The 18,893-nt window shown below is 45.1% G+C and overlaps 1 protein-coding gene across 1 annotated transcript; it reads left to right on the forward strand.

The window, feature by feature from the left end:
• Positions 1–592: 592 nt before the first annotated feature.
• On the forward strand, positions 593–18,501 carry LOC116360831 (regulator of G-protein signaling 11-like; the record flags this gene model as incomplete). The annotated part of the gene is made up of 8 exons (XM_031815723.1): positions 593–998; positions 6,158–6,254; positions 9,680–9,730; positions 9,848–9,954; positions 13,369–13,420; positions 17,186–17,244; positions 18,252–18,328; positions 18,420–18,501. Coding segments are annotated over exons 1-8 (588 nt in total), but the record flags the coding sequence as incomplete, so codon positions are not given.
• Positions 18,502–18,893: the final 392 nt, after the last annotated feature.

The raw sequence follows: 18,893 nt of genomic DNA on the forward strand, positions 1-18,893 counted from the left end.
ATATTACTAACATAAATATACCTACTAAATATATTCATATATTATAAAGTATTACTAACATAAATATACCTACTAAATATATTATTAACCTATTCCTAACATAAATGTATCTACTAAATATATTAAGAAAGTATTCCTAACATAAATATATCTACTAAATATATTATAAAGTATTACTAACATAAATATACCTACTAAATATATTATAAAGTATTCCTAACATAAATATACCTACTAAATATATTATAAAGTATTCCTAACATAAATATACCTACTAAATATATTCATATATTAAGAAAGTATTACTACTTATGATGATGTCTTTTAATATTCCCATATCATAAATGTTTCCACGGTGAACATAAATGAATTAATAAATATGCAATATAATATAATCCTCATTAATCTGCAGAATGGCAGCATCACCAGTCTGAGAGATAGAAGGGGGAGGGGATGAGAGAGTGAGAGGTTGGATGGAAAGAGAGAGATAGAAGGGGGAGGGGATGGAGTGAGAGAAAGAGAGAGAGAGAGAGAGAGAGGGGGGGGGGGGGGGGGGATGGAGTGAGAGAGATAAAAGGTGGATGGAGAAAGAGAGGGAGGGAGGGTGCTGGATGCTCTCGTGCAGCTCGGTTCATTTCTGCACTTTACTGTCCTGCTGCTGCCTGCTACCTCCGATTACTGAAAAGAGACAGAGACATCTAGACAGCACTTCTACTGAAAGAGAGATAGAGAAGGAGAGAGCTAAAGAGAGAAAAAGAGATATAGAGAGTGAGGGATAGAGAGAGAGAGACGGAGAGAGAGAGATATATATAGAGAGACGGAGAGAGAGAGACGGAGAGAGACAGAGATATATAAAGAGAGAGAGAGAGAGCTAAAGAGAGAAAGAGAGATATATAGAGAGGGGATAGAGAGATAGAGAGACGGAGAGAGAGAAGATGACCATCAACACGCTGACAAAAGGAGGAGCTCAGAGGGAGCAGATGTATTGCCTCAGAAAGGTACCGTAACTACACTAAACCCTACTCACTACTCCTACACCATAACCCCTAAACCTTACTACTAACCCTGAACACTGCCCCTAACCCCTGCACCCTAAGCCTTAACCCTAACCCCATCCCCTAAACCCTGCCCCTAACCCCTACTCCCTAAACCCTACTCGCTAACCCTAACCCCTAAACCCTGTCCCTAACCCCTGCTCCCTAAACCCTAACCCCCACTCCCTAACCCCTAAACCTTGTCCCTAACCCCTGCTCCCTAACCCCCACTCCCTTACCCCTAAACCCTGTCCCTAACCCCTACTCCCTAACCCCTACTCTCTATTTTTTTATTTAACCAGGTAAGCTAGTTGAGAACAAGTTCTCATTTACAACTGCGAAGCAGTGCGACACAAACAACAACACAGAGTTATACATGGAATAAACAAGAGTACAGTCAATAACACAATAGAAAAAGAAGAAAGTCTATGTACCATACGCAAATGGCGTGAGGTGGTAAGGCAGTAAATCGGCCATAGTAGCGAAGTAATTACAATTTAGCAGATTAACACTGGAGTGATAGATAAGCAGATGATGATGTGCAAGTAGAAATACTGGTGTGCAAATGAGCAGAAAATTAAATAAAAACAATAGGGGGATGAGGTAGGTAGATTGGATGGGCTATTTACAGATGGGCTATGTACAGCTGCAGCGATCGGTTAGCTGCTCAGATATATGATGTTTAAAGTTAGTGAGGGAAATAGAAGTCTCCAGCTTCAGCGATTTTTGCAATTCGTTCCAGTCGTTGGCAGCAGAGAACTGGAAGGAAAGGCGGCTAAAGGAGGTGTTGGCTTTGGGGATGACCAGTGAGATATGCCTGCTGGAGTGCGTGCTACAGGTGGGTGTTTTTATCGTGACCAGTGAGCTGAGATAAGGCGGAGCTTTAGCTAGCATAGACTTATAGATGACCTGGAGCCAAATGGGTCTGGCGACGAATAGATAGCGAGGGTCAGCGGACTAGAGCATACAGGTCGTAGTGGTGGGTGGTATAAGGTGCTTTGGTGACAAAACGGATGGCACTGTGATAGACTGCATCCAGTTTGCTGAGTAGAGTATTGGTAGCTACTTCGTAAATTACCTCGCCGAAGTCGAGGATCGGTAGGATAGTCAGTTTTAGGTATGTTTGGCGGTGTGAGTAAAGGAGGCTTTGATGCGAAATAGGAAATAGGAATAGATTTTATTTTGGATTGGAGATGTTTAATATGCATCTGGAAGGAGAGTTTACAATCTAACCAGACACCTAGGTATTTGTAGTTGTCCACATATTCTAAGTCAGAACCATCCAGAGTAGTGATGCTAGTCGGGCGGGCCGGTGCGGGCAGCGAGCGGTTGAAAAGAATGCATTTAGTTTTACTAGCGTTTAAGAGCAGTTGGAGGCCACGGAAGGAGTGTTGTATGGCATTGAAGCTTGTTTGGAGGTTTGTTAAACAGCATCCAAAGAAGGGCCAGATGTATACAGAATGGTGTTGTCTGCGTAGAGGTGGATGAGGGAATCACCCGAAGCAAGAGCGACATTGTTGATATATACAGAGAAAAGAGTCTGCCCAAGAATTTAACCCTGTGGTACCCCCATAGAGACTGCCAGAGGTCCGGACAACATGCCCTCCGATTTGACACTGAACTCTGTCTGAGAAGTAGTTGGTGAAACAGGCAAGGCAGTCATTTGAGAAACCAAGGCTGTTGAGTCTGCCGATAAGAATACGTTGATTGACACAGTCGAAAGCCTTGGCCAGGTCGATGAAGACAGCTGCACAGTACTGTCGTTTATTGATGGCTATTATGATATCGTTTAGTACCTTGTGCGTGGCTGAGGTGCACCCGTAACCAGCTCGGAAAACCGTATTGCACAGAGGAGAACGTACGGTGGGATTCGAAATGGTCAGTGATCTGTTTATTAACTTTGCTTTCGAAGACTTTAGAAAGGCAGGGCATGATGGATATAGGTCTATAATAGTTTGGGTCTAGAGTGTCACCCCCTTTTAAGAGGGGGATAACCGTGGCAGCTTTCCAATCTTTGGAGATCTCAGATGATACAAAAGAGAGGTTGAACAGACTAGTAATAGTGGTTGCATTTGAGTGAAGGAGAAGCTGGGGAGGCTTGGGCAAGTAGCTGCGGGGGGTGCGGAGCTGTTGGCCGGGGTTTGGGTAGCCAGGAGGAAAGCATGGGCAGCCGTAGAGAAATGTTTTTTGAAATGCTTGATTATGGTGGATTTATCGGTGGTGACCGTGTTACCTAGCCTTAGTGCAGTGGGCAGCTAGGAGGAGGTGCTCTTATTCTCCATGGACTTTACAGTGTCCCAACATTTTTTGGAGTTAGAGCTACAGGATGCACATTTCTGTCAGAAATTTCTTGCCTTTGCGTTCCTGACTGACTGCGTGTATTGGTTCCTGACTTACCTGAAAAGTTACACATCTCAGGGACTATTCGATGCTATTGCAGTCCGCCACAGGATGTTTTGTGTTGGTCAGGGGCAGTCAGGTCTGGCTATATCTGTTCTTAGTTCTACATTTTTTGAATGGGGCATGCTTATTTTGAATGGGGCATGCTTATTTATCTGAGATCCTGATTGAAAACAGCAGATGTGTATTTGGAGGGCTAGTTGGTCAGGATAATATCTATGTGGTTGCCCATGTTTAAGGATTTAGGGTTGTACCTGGTGGGTTCGTTGATAATTTGTGTGAGATTGAGGGCATCTATCTTAGATTTTAGGACTGCCGGGGCGTTAAGCATATCCCAGTTTAAATCACCTAACAGAACGAACTCTGAAGATAGATGGGGTGCAATCAATTCACATATGGTGTCCAGGGCACAGCTGGGAGCTGAGGGGGGTCTATTACAGGTGTCAACAGTGACAGACTTATTTCTGGAGAGATTCATTTTTTAAATTAGAAGCTAGAACTGTCTGGGCATAGACCTGGAAAGTATGACAGAACTTTGTAGGCTATCTCTGCAGTAGATTGCAACTCCTCCTCTTTTGGCAGTTCTATCTTGATGGAAAGTGTTGTAGTTGGGGATGGAAATCTCAGAACTCTTTGGTGGCCAGGATTCGGACACTGCAAGAATATCAGGGTCGGCAGAGTGTGCTAAAGCAGTGAGTAAAACAAACGTAGGGAGGAGGCTTCTGATGTTAACATGCAAGAAACCAAGGCTTTTTCGATTATAGAAGTCAACACATGAGAGTGCCTGGGGACACACAGGGCCGGGGTTAACCTCCACATCACCTGAGGAACAGAGGAGGAGTAGGATGAGGGTACGGCTAAAGGCTATCAAAACTGGTCGTCTAGTGTGTTGGAGACAGAGAATAAAAGGAGTAGATTTCTGGGCGTGGTAGAATAGATTCAGGGCATAATGTGCAGACAAGGGTATGATAGGGTGCGGGTACAGTGGAGGTAAACCTAGGCATTGAGTGATGATAAGAGAGATTGCATCTTTGGATGCGCTAGTTATGCTGAGTGAGGTCACCGCATGTGTGGGAGGTGGGACAAAAGAGGTATATGAGGCATGTTGAGTGGGACTAGGGGCTACGCAGTGAACTAAAACAATGACAACTATCCTAAACAACAGTAGCTATGGCATATTGACATTTGCTTCACATGTGTAGATTGGGAGAGATAGCTAAGACAACAACAGGTAAGACAACAACAGCTAATCATGTAAGACAACAACAACAGGTAAAATGGCGATGAATGGGCAGAGAGTGTCGGTTAACTACACACAGGGCCTGAGTTCGTGTCTGAGGCCAACAGATAAACAAACGTAAACAAAGTGGCCGACAGATAAACAATGAAAACAAACTAAATAAACTAAATGGAGTACCGGGATGAATGAACAGTCCATCAGGCATCAGCTATATAGCCAAGTGAACATTGGGTCCAGTGAACAGCAATAGATGAAACAGGGAAGCCGGGGTAGTCGTTACTACGCTAGCAAGCGGGAGACACGCCGTTTAAAGTTAGCAGGCCGTCTGCTCCGACGGCCGGTTGAGGGCACAGCGGATGGAGTTACGTCGGCGGACCAGTCGTGGTGGTACGGCGGGGCATCGTGTCGACAAAGGGACCAGGCCAGTTGGCGGACCAGTCGTGGTGGTACGGCGGGGCATCGTGTCGACAAAGGGACCAGGCCAGTTGGCGGACCAGTCGTGGTGGTACGGCGGGGCATCGTGTCGACAAAGGGACCAGGCCAGTTGGCGGACCAGTCGTGGTGGTACGGCGGGGCATCGTGTCGACAAAGGGACCAGGCCAGTTGGCGGACCAGTCGTGGTGGTACGACTAACGACTACGACCAGTCGTGGTGGTACGGCGGGGCATCGTGTCGACAAAGGGACCAGGCCAGTTGGCGGAAGAGGTATTGTAGTTGTAGTAATTTTGTTTGCTAACCAGGAGATGCGCCTCGCGGCTAAGTGGTGCTAGCTTCGGGACAGGGGCGTAAACCCTAACTCCTACTAACCCTACTCCCTACACCCTAACCCCTACTCCATAACCCTAACCCCTACTCCCTAACCCCTAACCAATAACCCTAACCCCTACTCCCTAACCCTATCCCCTAAATCCAATCCCTAAACCCTAACCCCTACTCCATAACCCCTACTCCCTAACCCCTAAACCCTAACCCCTAATCCCTATCCCTAAACCCTATTCCTAACCCCTACTCCCTAACCCCTACTCCCTACTATGTAACCCTAACCCCTACTCCCTAACCCCTAAACCCTAACCCTAAACCCTAACCCCTAAACCCTAACCCCTAACCCCTACTCCCTAACCCCTACTCCCTAACCCCTACTCCCTACTCTGTAACTCTAACCCCTACTCCCTACTCTGTAACCCTAACCCCTACTCACTATCCCCTAAATCCTAAACCCTACTCCCTAACCCCTACTTCCTAACCCCTACTCCCTACTCTGTAACCCTAAACCCTAAACCCTTCTCCCCACCCCCTACTCCCTAACCCTAAACCCTACTCCCTAAACCCTAACCCTAAACCTTAACCCCTACTCCCTAAACCCTATCCCCTACTCCCTAACCCCTACTCCCTATCCCCTACTCCCTAGAGCTCAAAGTTGCTGTGTGTGTGTCTCCCTAACCCATATGTGTGTGTGTGTGTGTGTGTGTGTGTGTGTGTGTAGATGGAGAGAGTGATCGTAGCAATGCAAGATCCTGACATGGGGATGAAGATGAGAAACCAGAGACTCCTCATCACCGTTATACCACACGCCATGACCGGTAGGTTACCAAGGTTGCAATAACATGACCTCTAGGACCTCATCACCGTTATACCACCCCACCATGACCTCTAGGTCCTCATCACTGTTATACCACCCCACCATGACTGGTAGGTTACCAAGGTTGCAATAACATGACCTCTAGGACCTAATCACCGTTATACCACCCCACCATGACCTCTAGGTCCTCATCACTGTTATACCACCCCACCATGACCGGTAGATTACCAAGGTTGCAATACCATGACCTCTAGGACCTCATCACCGTTATACCACATGCCATGACCGATAGGTTACCAAGGTTGCAATACAATGACCTCTAGGACCTCATCACCGTTATACCACATGCCATGGCCGGTAGGATACCAAGGTTGCAATAACATGACCTTTAGGACCTCATCACCGTTATACCACCCACCATGACCTCTAGGTCCTCATCACTGTTATACCACCCACCATGACCTCTAGGTCCTCATCACCGTTATACCACATGCCATGACCGGTAGGTTACCAAGGTTGCAATAACATGACCTCTAGGACCTCATCACCGTTATACCACCTCACCATGACCTCTAGGGCCTCATCACTGTTATACCACCCCACCATGACCGGTAGGTTACCAAGGTTGCAATACCATGACCTCTAGGACCTCATCACCATTATACCACACGCCATGACCGGTAGGTTACCAAGGTTGCAACAACATGACCTCTATGTCCTCATCACCGTTATACCACCCCACCATGATCTCTAGGTCCTCATCACCGTTATACCACCCACCATGACCTCTAGGTCCTCATCACTGTTATACCACCCACCATGACCTCTAGGTCCTCATCACTTTTATACCACCCCACCATGACCTCTAGGTCCTCATCACCGTTATAATACATGCCATGACTGGTATATTACCTAGGTTACCACACCATGACCTCTAGGTCCTCATCACTGTTATACCACCCCACCATGACCTCTAGGTCCTCATCACTGTTATACCACCCCACCATGACCTCTAGGTCCTCATCACTGTTATACCACCCCACCATGACCTCTAGGTCCTCATCACTGTTATACCACCCCACCATGACCTCTAGGTCCTCATCACTGTTATACCACCCACCATGACCTCTAGGTCCTCATCACTGTTATACCACCTACCATGACCTCTAGGTCCTCATCACTGTTATACCACCCCACCATGACCTCTAGGTCCTCATCACTGTTATACCACCCCACCATGACCTCTAGGTCCTCATCACCGTCATACCACCCACCATGACCTCTAGGTCCTCATCACTGTTATACCACCCTACCATGACCTCTAGGTCCTCATCACTTTTATACCACCCCACCATGACCTCTAGGTCCTCATCACCGTTATAATACACGCCATGACTGGTTTATTACCTAGGTTACCACACCATGACCTCTAGGTCCTCATCACCGTCATAAAACACACCATGACCTCTAGGTCCTCATCACTGTTATACCACCCCACCATGACTTCTAGGTCCTCATCACCATCATAAAACACGCCATGACCTCTAGGTCATCACTGTTATACCACCTACCATGACCTCTAGGTCCTCATCACTGTTATACCACCCCACCATGACCTCTAGGTCCTCATCACTGTTATACCACCCCACCATGACCTCTAGGTCCTCATCACCGTCATACCACCCACCATGACCTCTAGGTCCTCATCACTGTTATACCACCCTACCATGACCTCTAGGTCCTCATCACTTTTATACCACCCCACCATGACCTCTAGGTCCTCATCACCGTTATAATACACGCCATGACTGGTTTATTACCTAGGTTACCACACCATGACCTCTAGGTCCTCATCACCGTCATAAAACACACCATGACCTCTAGGTCCTCATCACTGTTATACCACCCCACCATGACTTCTAGGTCCTCATCACCATCATAAAACACGCCATGACCTCTAGGTCCTCATCACTGTTATACCACCCCACCATGACCTCTAGGTCCTCATCACTGTTATACCACCCCACCATGACCTCTAGGTCCTCATCACTGTTATACCTGTTTATCCACTTGTCCTTCAGACAAGGAGGGGACTGAAAATGTTTTTAGAAGCAAGAAACCACTTTACAAACTAAAATGCATTATTATTCTCATACCATTATTACGGAGAATCAGACAAATTATACTACCTCTGCCTATTGGCTACTTAGCTTATTCAAGCCTGTCACAAAATACAACACTGCCCCTTTAAGACTTAAACAAGCTCTTTACCTGACTGTATGTAAATGTTTTGTGCTCTTGTAGGAAGCAATCAATCCCCCATTGCTGACTACAAATGATCTATAACTGGGCTAATAACTCACTAACTAGTTCAGGATATGAACAATGTACACACGTGGCTACATGCAGCTCTCGCTTTGATCTCAAAACAAGTGCATCTACTCACGACCACTCATGCTGTAAACACAGTCCAGTGCATCTACTCACGACCGCTCATGCTGTAAACACAGTTCAGTGCATCTACTCACGACTGCTCATGCTGTAAACACAGTCCAGTGCATCTACTCACGACCGCTCAATTCACAAAATGGGACAAACACCAAATTGAGACTCTGCAATGATATCATCAGTGTACAACGTAAAAACCAAATAATGCATGCAGAGCAGAATTAGGCCGATACCCGCTAATTATCAAAATCCAGAGAAGAGATGTTAAATTCTACAACCAACTAAAAGGAAGAGATTCCCAAACCTTCCATAACAAAGCCATCACCGACAGAGAGATGAACCTGGAGAAGAGTTCCCTAAGCAAGCTGGTCCTGGGGCTCTGTTCACAAAAAGACCCCACAGAGCCCCAGGACAGCAACACAATTAGACCCAACCAAATCATGAGAAAACAAAAATTGGAAAGAATTAACAAAAAATCTGAGCAAACTAGACTGCTATTTGGCCCTAAACAGAGAGTACACAGTGGCAGAATACCTGACCACTGTGACTGAACCAAACTTAAGGAAAGCTTTGACTATGTACAGACTCAGTGAGCAAAGCCTGAGAGGGGGTAGAGAGGAGAGAGAGAAGTAGAGTGGAGAGAGAGGGGGGTAGAGTGGCATTTACACTTGGCATTTATCCAGACCCGTCTACACTTGGCATTTATCCAGACCCGTCTACACTTGGCATTTATCCAGACCCGTCTACACTTGGCATTTATCCAGATCCGTCTACACTTGGCATTTATCCAGACACAACGGGTCCCTGAATACCTCCGGAGGGGGTCAGGAAGATCTGATCACAGTCACATCACAATGCCTCTTTTAATCGTCTACACCTATCTGGCAACGTGGCCACAATCAGCATGCTGATCAGATCAGGACTAAGGATGCATGTTAGAACCAGGTATAAACGGGGCAAATGTCTCTTTCTCTTTAGGTAATGATGTCATTGAATGGCTGATTCAGAAATACAACATAACAGAGGAAGGTAAGTCTTGTTGTTCCTTATTCACTGGGGATGTCACCTCCTGTCACTATGTCTAGTTTTATACCATATCTTTGTCTCAAAGCTGCAATGTGTCACTTTTTGGGAATGTGTGTGTAGAGGCTCGCCACCTGGGAGGACTCCTGGTGCAGTATGGGTACATCTATCCTCTGAGGGAGCCGCGCTCTCTACTGCTGAGATCTGATGACTCTCCTTACCGCTTCCAGGTAACACACACAGACACACACAGACATCTCACTCTCTCTCCACTCTACTCCTCTCTCTCCTCTCTCCTCTCTACTCCCCCCCCTCTCTCTCCACTCTACTCTTCTCTCTCCTCTTTACTCCCCTCTCTCTCTACACATGCAGACATGTCTCTCTCTCCTCTCTCCTCTCTACTCCCCCCTCTCTCTCTCCACTCTACTCCTCTCTCTCCTCTTTTACTCCCCTCTCTCTCTCTACACATGCAGACATGTCTCTCTCTCCTCTCTACCCCCCTCTCTCTCTCCACTCTACCCCCCTCTCTCTCCACTCTACTCCTCTCTCTCCTCTCTACCCCCTCTCAGGCTTTGCTCACTGAGTCTGTACATAGTCAAAGCTTTCCTTAAGTTTGGTTCAGTCACAGTGGTCAGGTATTCTGCCACTGTGTACTCTCTGTTTAGGGCCAAATAGCAGTCTAGTTTGATTTTTTGTTAATTCTTTCCAATTTTAGTTTTCTCATGATTTGGTTGGGTCTAATTGTGTTGCTGTCCTGGGGCTCTGTAGGGTCTGTTTGTGAACAGAGCCCCAGGACCAGCTTGCTTAGGGAACTCTTCTCCAGGTTCATCTCTCTGTAGGTGATGGCTTTGTTATGGAAGGTTTGGGAATCTCTTCCTTTTAGTTGGTTGTAGAATTTAACATCTCTTCTCTGGATTTTGATAATTAGCGGGTATCGGCCTAATTCTGCTCTGCATGCATTATTTGGTTTTTACGTTGTACACTGATGATATCATTGCAGAATTCTGCATGCAGAGTCTCAATTTGGTGTTTGTCCCATTTTGTGGTTGGTGAGTGGACCCCAGACCTCACAACCATAAAGGGCAATTGGTTCTATAACTGAATCAAGTCATTTTTAGCCAGATCCTAATTGATATGTCAAATTTTATGTTCATTTTGATGGCGTAGAAGGCCCTTCTTGCCTTGTCTCTCAGATCGTTCACAGCCTTGTGGAAGTTACTTGTGGTGCTGATGTTTAGGCCAAGGTATGTATAGTTTTTTGTGTGCTCTAGGGCAATGGTGTATAAATGGAATTTGTATTTACTGTCAGAGCCCAGGTCTGACAGAATCTGTGCAGAATATCTAGGTGCTGCTGAAGGCCCTCCTTAGTTGGTGACAGAAGCACCAGATCATCAGCAAACAGTAGACATTTGACTTCAGATTCTAGTAGGATGAGGCCTGGTGCTGCAGACTGTTCTAGTGTCCTCGCCAATTCGTTGAAATATACGTTGAAGAGGGTGGGGCTTAAGCTGCAATTTTAACCGCACACTTGTTGTTTGTGGAAATGAAATTTATAATGTATGTTTTTCCCCCAACACCACTTTCCATCATCTTTTTGTATAGCAGATCCTCATGCCAAATTGAGTCAAATCAGTGTTTGAAATCAACAAAGCATGAGAAGACTTTGCCTTTGTTTTGGTTTGTTTGTCAATTAGGGTGTGCAGGGTAATACCATAATTTGGTAAAAAGCCAATTTGACATTTTCTAAGTACATTGTTTTCACTGAGGAAATATACGAGTCTGCTGTTAATGATAATGCCGAGGATTTTCCCAAGGTTGCTGTTGACGCATATATGGGGTCATATTTGTATTCACTTTTGTGGATTGGGGTGATCAGTACTTAGTTCCAAATATTGGGGACGATGCCAGAGCTAAGGATGATGAGAGTTTTAGTATAGCCAATTGGAATCTGTGGTCTGTATATTTTATCATTTCATTAAGGATACCATCAACACCACAGGCCTTTTTGGGTTGGAGGGTTTTTATTTTGTCCTGTAGTTCATTCAAGGGAATTGGAGAATCCAGTGTGTTCTGGAATCCAGTGTGTTCTGGAATCCAGTGGGTTCTGGAATCCAGTGGGTTCTGGTCTTTAATTGTTGATTCTAAGATCTGTATTTGATCATGTATATATGTTTTTGCTGTTTGTTCTTTGTTATAGAGACAAAAGATTGGAGAAGTGGTTAACATCTCCATTTTGGATAGAAAATACTTTGTGTTGTTGTTTGTTTTCCGTAGTGTATTTCTGTATTGTTTTAGTGATTCACCATAGTGAAGGCGTAGACTCAGGTTTTCTGTGTCTCTTATGTTTTTGGTTGCATAAGTTTCTCAATTTCTTTCTTATGTTTTTGCATTCCTCATCAAATCATTTGTCATTGTTGATTATTTTCTTCGGTTTTCTGTTTGACATTTTTAGATTTGATAGGGAAGCTGAGAGGTCAAATATACTGTGAAGATTTTCTACTGCCATGTTTACACCACCACTATTACAGTGGAACGTTTTGTCCAGGAAGTTGTCTAAAAGGGATTGAATTTGATGTTTCCTAATTGTTTTTTGGTAGGTTTCCACACTACATTCCTTCCATCTATAGCATTTCTTAAAATTACTCAGTTCCTTTGGTTTTGATGCCTCATCATTGAGTATTCCTCTGTTCAAGTAGACTGCTGAGATCTGATAGGGGTGTCAGTGGGCTGACTGTGGTCTGATAGGGGTGTCAGTGGGCTGACTGTGATCTGATAGGGGTGGTTACCTACCATAGGAGGCCCCTCAAAGCCTACCATTGACTATGTACATACCCAGCGTGTAACAGAGCTGCAGGAGTTGTGGACTGTTTTTGTTGGTGATGTTGTCATAGTTGTGTGGTACAGGGGCATATGGGGGAGGGAATGCTGTCACCTGCAGCCAGGTGTTTGTCCCCCTGTGTGCTGAGGGTGTCAGGTTCTTGTCTAGCATTTAGGTTGCTACAGACTAGTACACGTCCCTGGGCCTAGAAATGATTGATTTCCCCAGCCAGGATGGAGAAGTTGTCTTCATTAAAGTATGGGGATTCTAGTGGGGTGATATAGGTAGCACACAGGAGGACATTTTTCTCTATTAAGATAATTTCCTTTTGAATTTCTAGCTAGATGTAAAATGTTCCTGTTTTGATTAATTTAATAGAGTGAGTTAGGTCTTAGTTCTGCTCTATACCAAATGAGCATATCCCCGGAGTCCCTTCCCTGTTTCATCCTGGTGGTTTGGTGGATGGGACAACCAGCTCTCTGTAACCTAGAGGGTAACCAGTGGGTCCGTCTCCTCTATACCACCCACCTGGTAGTGTGGTGGATGGGACTACCAGCTCTCTGTAACCTAGAGGGTAACCAGTGGGTCCGTCTCCTCTATACCAGGTTTCTTGTAGGATGACAATGTCTGTATTTCTGATTTCTTTGATGAATTCCAGGTTCCTGCTCTTTAGGCCAAAGGCAGATGACCTCAGGCCTTGGATATTCCAGGATGAGATAGTGAAGGCTTTAGGTTTCATAAAGTGTCCAATGTTGTTGGTCGTGTGTTTGGCCTCACGCAGACATCTCCCTCTTTCTGAACATCTCTCTCTCTCACTCTCTCTCAGACTCCATATTTCTGGACCAGTAGCCGCTGGCCTGCCACAGAGCTGGACTATGGTGAGGTTACGGGTTAAGTGGGAACTGCATCCGCTGATTCTGCCTTGTTTTCTGGCTTCCTCCTCAAGAAATACTGGCGGCCATGACAGAAGTCATACGTTAGTTGGCTTGGGGGTGTGGTTTGATGGGGGTGTGGTTTGACGGGGGTGTTTCTTGTGTGTCTCCTTGCCATCACCAAGACATACCCATCTGTCAGAACCTCGACCTCAGCTGTTTCTCCCACTCAATCACAACAAAGAACAAGCAGGTTGAGCTCAATAACTACAGGCAAATGTATGGTGAGATACCGGAGGAAGCTTTGAATAGGTCAGTAGCCTACAGAGTAATATGAGACGAATGCAATTGGGGAATTTATGTAGATATTCTAAAATAAGTGCTTTGATAACTTTCACATGTAGTGACAGGTTCATGTAGAATAAACATCCCTTTACATAAAACCATAGAAGCAGTGTTCTGCTGATATAACAATGTGCACCTTTTAATGTCATTCCCAGCCGATACAGATCCTGTCATTCCCAGATACAGATAATGTCATTCCCAGCCGATACAGATACTGTCAATCCCAGCCGATACAGATACTGTCATTCCCAGCTGATACAGATACTGTCATTCCCAGCCGATACAGATACTGTCATTCCCAGCAGATACAGATACGGTCAATCCCAGCCGATACAGATACTGTCATTCCCAGATACAGATCCTGTCATTCCCAGCCGATACAGATACTGTCATTCCCAGCAGATACAGATACTGTCATTCCCAGCCGAGACAGATACTGTACCTGGGACAGGACGGCCCCTAGTCCCCTGTACCTGGGACAGGACGACCCCTAGTCCCCTGTACCTGGGACAGGATGGCCCCTAGTCCCCTGTACCTGGGACAGGATGGCCCCTAGTCCCCTGTACCTGGGACAGGACGGCCCCTAGTCCTGTGTCGCTGGTGTCCGTCTGGACCAACATCGGGCGTTACTAGATTCGGATGGGAGCAAAGCGCTTCCTTCAATTGCCTGAATGTGGCTTCGGTCTCGTCTGACCAGTTCACTGTTTTCAGGAGGTGGGCCCTGGTTAGATCGGCAAGGGGGAGGCGCTAGCTGCAAAGTTGGGGATAAACTGGCTGTAGTATCCCATCCAGCCCCGGGAAGGACTTGACCTGTGTCTTGGTGCGTGGAATGGGCCAGTCAGGTACCGCTTGGAGCTTCCTCTCCTGGGGCTTGACTTTCCCACGTCTGATCAAATACCCCAGGTACTCCACCTCCTCAAACCCCAGCTTGCATTTCTTGGGGTTCGCTGTCAAGCCGGCTTACCATATATCCATATAGGCCGCTGCCCACTGTTGGTGGGGTCGGAGGACTTGATCCATCAGGTGCTAGAACATGGGTGGGGCTCCGTTGAGACTGAATGGGAGGACCCGGTACTGATATAAGCTGTCTGGTGTTGAAAACGCTGTCTAATAACCCCCAAACATTTGACGAGCCCATCTCTCTGCGGGTGAAAGACGGAGGTCAAGATCTGCTTTCATACCTTGGCCGGTTAGGATCTCGTTCAGGATGCCCACCTGGTTAAAGAGGTGGAATAGCTCCCGGGCGATTCCCCTGGAGACCGCCGCCCGTAGGGATATCGGATGGCATAATCTACTATTACCAGGATGTACCAGTGTCCTGGTGCCATTTTTACCAGTGGCCCCACTATGTCCATTGCGATCCGTTCAAATGGAAACCTGATGATCAGTAGCGGGACCAGCGGGTTTGGGAAGTGTGCATTTGGGGCGGTGATTTGAAACTCCGGGCAGCTGTGGGAAAAGTGTTCCGGTGGAACTGGGCGCCAACCTGTTCCCGGGTCTTCTCCATTCCCAGGTACACCCCCAACAGATGGGGGTGTACCAGCTCGAGAACAGCTCCCACTTTTCGTTGGAGCAGCAACCAGCACCTCTCGAAGTTCCCCCTGTTGGTGCGACACCTGATACAAAAGGCTTGATTTGGAAATGACGGTATAGCCAGTCACTCACCCCTGAAGTAGCTGGCCATCCACCACTATCACTTGGGCCGCGGCGGCTTTCAAGTTCGCATCCTCTCGAACTGTCCCTTCAGTTGGCCCGTGGCAGATGTCTCGGCTGGTCCCTCAAAATCGATGAGGGAGAGAATGAGCTCTGTTGTCTTGGCTGTTTGTTCTTGGGTCGTTGTCCTGTTTTTATTTTACCTTTTTTTAACTAGGCAAGTCAGTTAAGAACAAATTCTTATTTTCAATGACGGCCTAAGAACAGCAGGGTAACTGCCTGTTCAGGGGCAGAACGACAGATTTGTACCTTGTCAGCTCGGGGGTTTGAACTTGCAACCTTCGGTTGGAGTCCAACGCTCTAACCACTAGGCTACCCTGCCACCCCGAGCTGGAAGGTCCTGAGTGCTCTGGAGCATTTAAAGATCTCTCTGTACTTTGCTCTGTTCATCTTTTCATCGATACTGACTAGTCTTCCAGTCCCTGCCGCTGAAAATGCTACTGCCACCACCATGCTTCACCATAGGGATGGTGCCAGGTTTCCTCCAGATGTGAAGTTTGGCATTCAGTCCAAAGAGTTCAATCTTGATTTCATCAGACCAGAGAATCTTGTTTCTCATGGTCTGAGAGTCCTTTAGGTGCCTTTTGGCAAATTGTGTTTCCAAGCCAAATCTGAGTTGTTTTGAGATAGGCTAACTTTAGCTAGCTAGCTAGTTAGGTAGCTAACAAGCCAATGTCAGCTATACTAGCGATGATAGGGATAATGATTATCAAAATATACATAATCAGCAATCTATGGTCTAGCTAACGGTATTCTCACCACCACTGGGGACCAATGAACCCCAACCACGTATTCCGAACGGTAGGATATTAGGGTACTTCGGAAGGGCATGCAAACCATAGTTGGCTGTGGTCAATCCGTATAGGGCTTTTCAGTCTCAAACGGCCGTGATCCTTTGGGTTCTAACCATAACCATAGTTGGCTGTGGTCAATCCGTATAGGGCTTTTCAGTCTCAAACGGCCGTGATCCTTTGGGTTCTAACCCTAACCATAGTTGGCTGTGGTCAATCCGTATAGGGCTTTTCAGTCTCAAACGGCCGTGATCCTTTGGGTTCTAACCCTAACCATAGTTGGCTGTGGTCAATCCGTATAGGGCTTTTCAGTCTCAAACGGCCGTGATCCTTTGGGTTCTAACCCTAACCATAGTTGGCTGTGGTCAATCCGTATAGGGCTTTTCTGTCTCAAATGTCCGTGATCCTTTGAACTCATTGGGGGCACTAAAACAACAGAGCCATTCAATAAAGGAGGAGTGATTTGAGCGTTGAGCTTGGGAAAAGGGGGCATGAATTGTTTACATAATTCTAATCCAAAACGTACCTTCATTTACTCGTTGTGACCCACTCAGGTTCCAAACTACATTTTAGACAAGACTGACTGTGCCCATATTTATCCTATTTACACTTTGTAATACATTTTGACACAAAAATGTTTCTGACTCATATCGATGCCTTATAGGCCGTTTTCAAAAGGATAAGTAGTGACAGTCGCTCCTTAAGGGTTAACAGTTGAGGGTTGAGGGTTAGGAGTTGAGGGTTAAAGGTTAAAGGTTAAGGGTTAAGAGTTGAGGGTTGAGGGATAAGGGTTAAGAGAGGTTAAGGGTTAAGAGTTGAGGGTTAAGGGTTAAAGGTTAGGCATTGAGGGTATGTTGTGACTTCTGTCATTTATTTGACTACAGTTTGTATGGTCTAAACTGGTCATCTTATCTCTGTCCAGCAATCTATCTGGCTAAGAAGAACATCAGGAAACAGGGGGAGCTGGTGGACTATGAGAAGGTGATTATTCTAACCTATAATTTACCAAACATTTACTAAACCTGTATTAACCCTTTACTAAACCTTTACTAAACCTTTACTAAACCTTTACTAAACATTTACTAAACCTGTATTAACCCTTTACTAAACCTGTATTAACCCTTTACTAAACCTTTATTAACCCTTTACTAAACCTTTACTAAACCTTTACTAAACCTGTATTAACCCTTTACTAAACCTGTATTAACCCTTTACTAAACCTTTACTAAACCTTTACTAAACATTTACTAAACCTTTACTAAACCTTTACTAAACCTGTATTAACCCTTTACTAAACCTTACTAAACCTTTACTAACCTGTATTAACCCTTTACTAAACCTTTACTAAACATTTACTAAACCTTTACTAAACCTTTACTAAACATTTACTAACCTGTATTAACCCTTACTAAACCTGTATTAACCCTTTACTAAACCTGTATAAACCCTTTACTAAACCTTTACTAAACCGGTATAAACCCTTTACTAAACCTTTACTAAACATTTACTAAACCTGTATAAACCCTTTACTAAACCTTTACTAAACCTGTATTAACCCTACTAAACATTTACTAACCTGTAGTAAACCTTTAGTAAACCTTTCCTAATCCTTTCCTAAACCTTTCCTAAACGTTTAGTAAACCTTTCCTAACGTTTAGTAAACCTTTCCTAAACCTTTAGTAAACCTTTCCTAAACCTTTCCTAAACGTTTAGTAAACCTTTCCTAAACCTTTAGTAAACCTTTTCCTAAACCTTTAGTAAACCTTTCCTAAACGTTTAGTAAACGTTTCCTAAACCTTTAGTAAACCTTTCCTAAACATTTAGTAAACCTTTAGTAAACGTTTCCTAAACCTTTAGTAAACCTTTCCTAAACCTTTAGTAAACATTTCCCAAACCTTTAGTACACCTTTCCTATCTCCACTATCTGTCTGTCCATCAGTAGGATCACTAACCGTCCTCCTGTCCTTCTCATCCCCTCTCCTCTTCAGGAGAACTACAGCATCCTGCACAAGAGGATTAACCACACCTGGGACTTTGTGGTGATGCAGGCTAGAGAACAGCTCAGGTAACTACACACACACACTCAGACACACTCAGACACACAAACACACACTCACCTCTCTTAACCCTGTGTGTCTCTCTCTGTGTGTGTGCAGGGCCTCTAAGCAGAGAAGGAAGGCTGACCGTATCGTTCTGGAGTGTCAGGAGCAAGCCTACTGGCTGATCAACAAACCATGTGTAAATATGCCACTATACTACCACTATACTAGTACTATACTACTAAGATAATACTACTATACTACTATAATACAGCTATGACTACTACTACTACTATACTACTATACTACTATACTACTATAATACAACTATGACTACTACTACTACACTACTACCATAATACTACCATACTAACGCTATACTACTACTATACTACTATAGTACACGTATGACTTCTGCCGCTATACTACTACTATACTGCCACAATACTACCACTATACTAACTATGCTGCTACTATACTTGAACTATGACTACTTCTACTGTACTGCTACTATACTGCTACTATACCTCTACTATAATACAACTATGACTACTACTACTATACTACTACTATACTACTATTATACTACCA

Source organism: Oncorhynchus kisutch, unplaced genomic scaffold, assembly GCF_002021735.2.
Source record: "Oncorhynchus kisutch isolate 150728-3 unplaced genomic scaffold, Okis_V2 scaffold514, whole genome shotgun sequence".
NCBI classification, from domain to species: domain Eukaryota; kingdom Metazoa; phylum Chordata; class Actinopteri; order Salmoniformes; family Salmonidae; genus Oncorhynchus; species Oncorhynchus kisutch.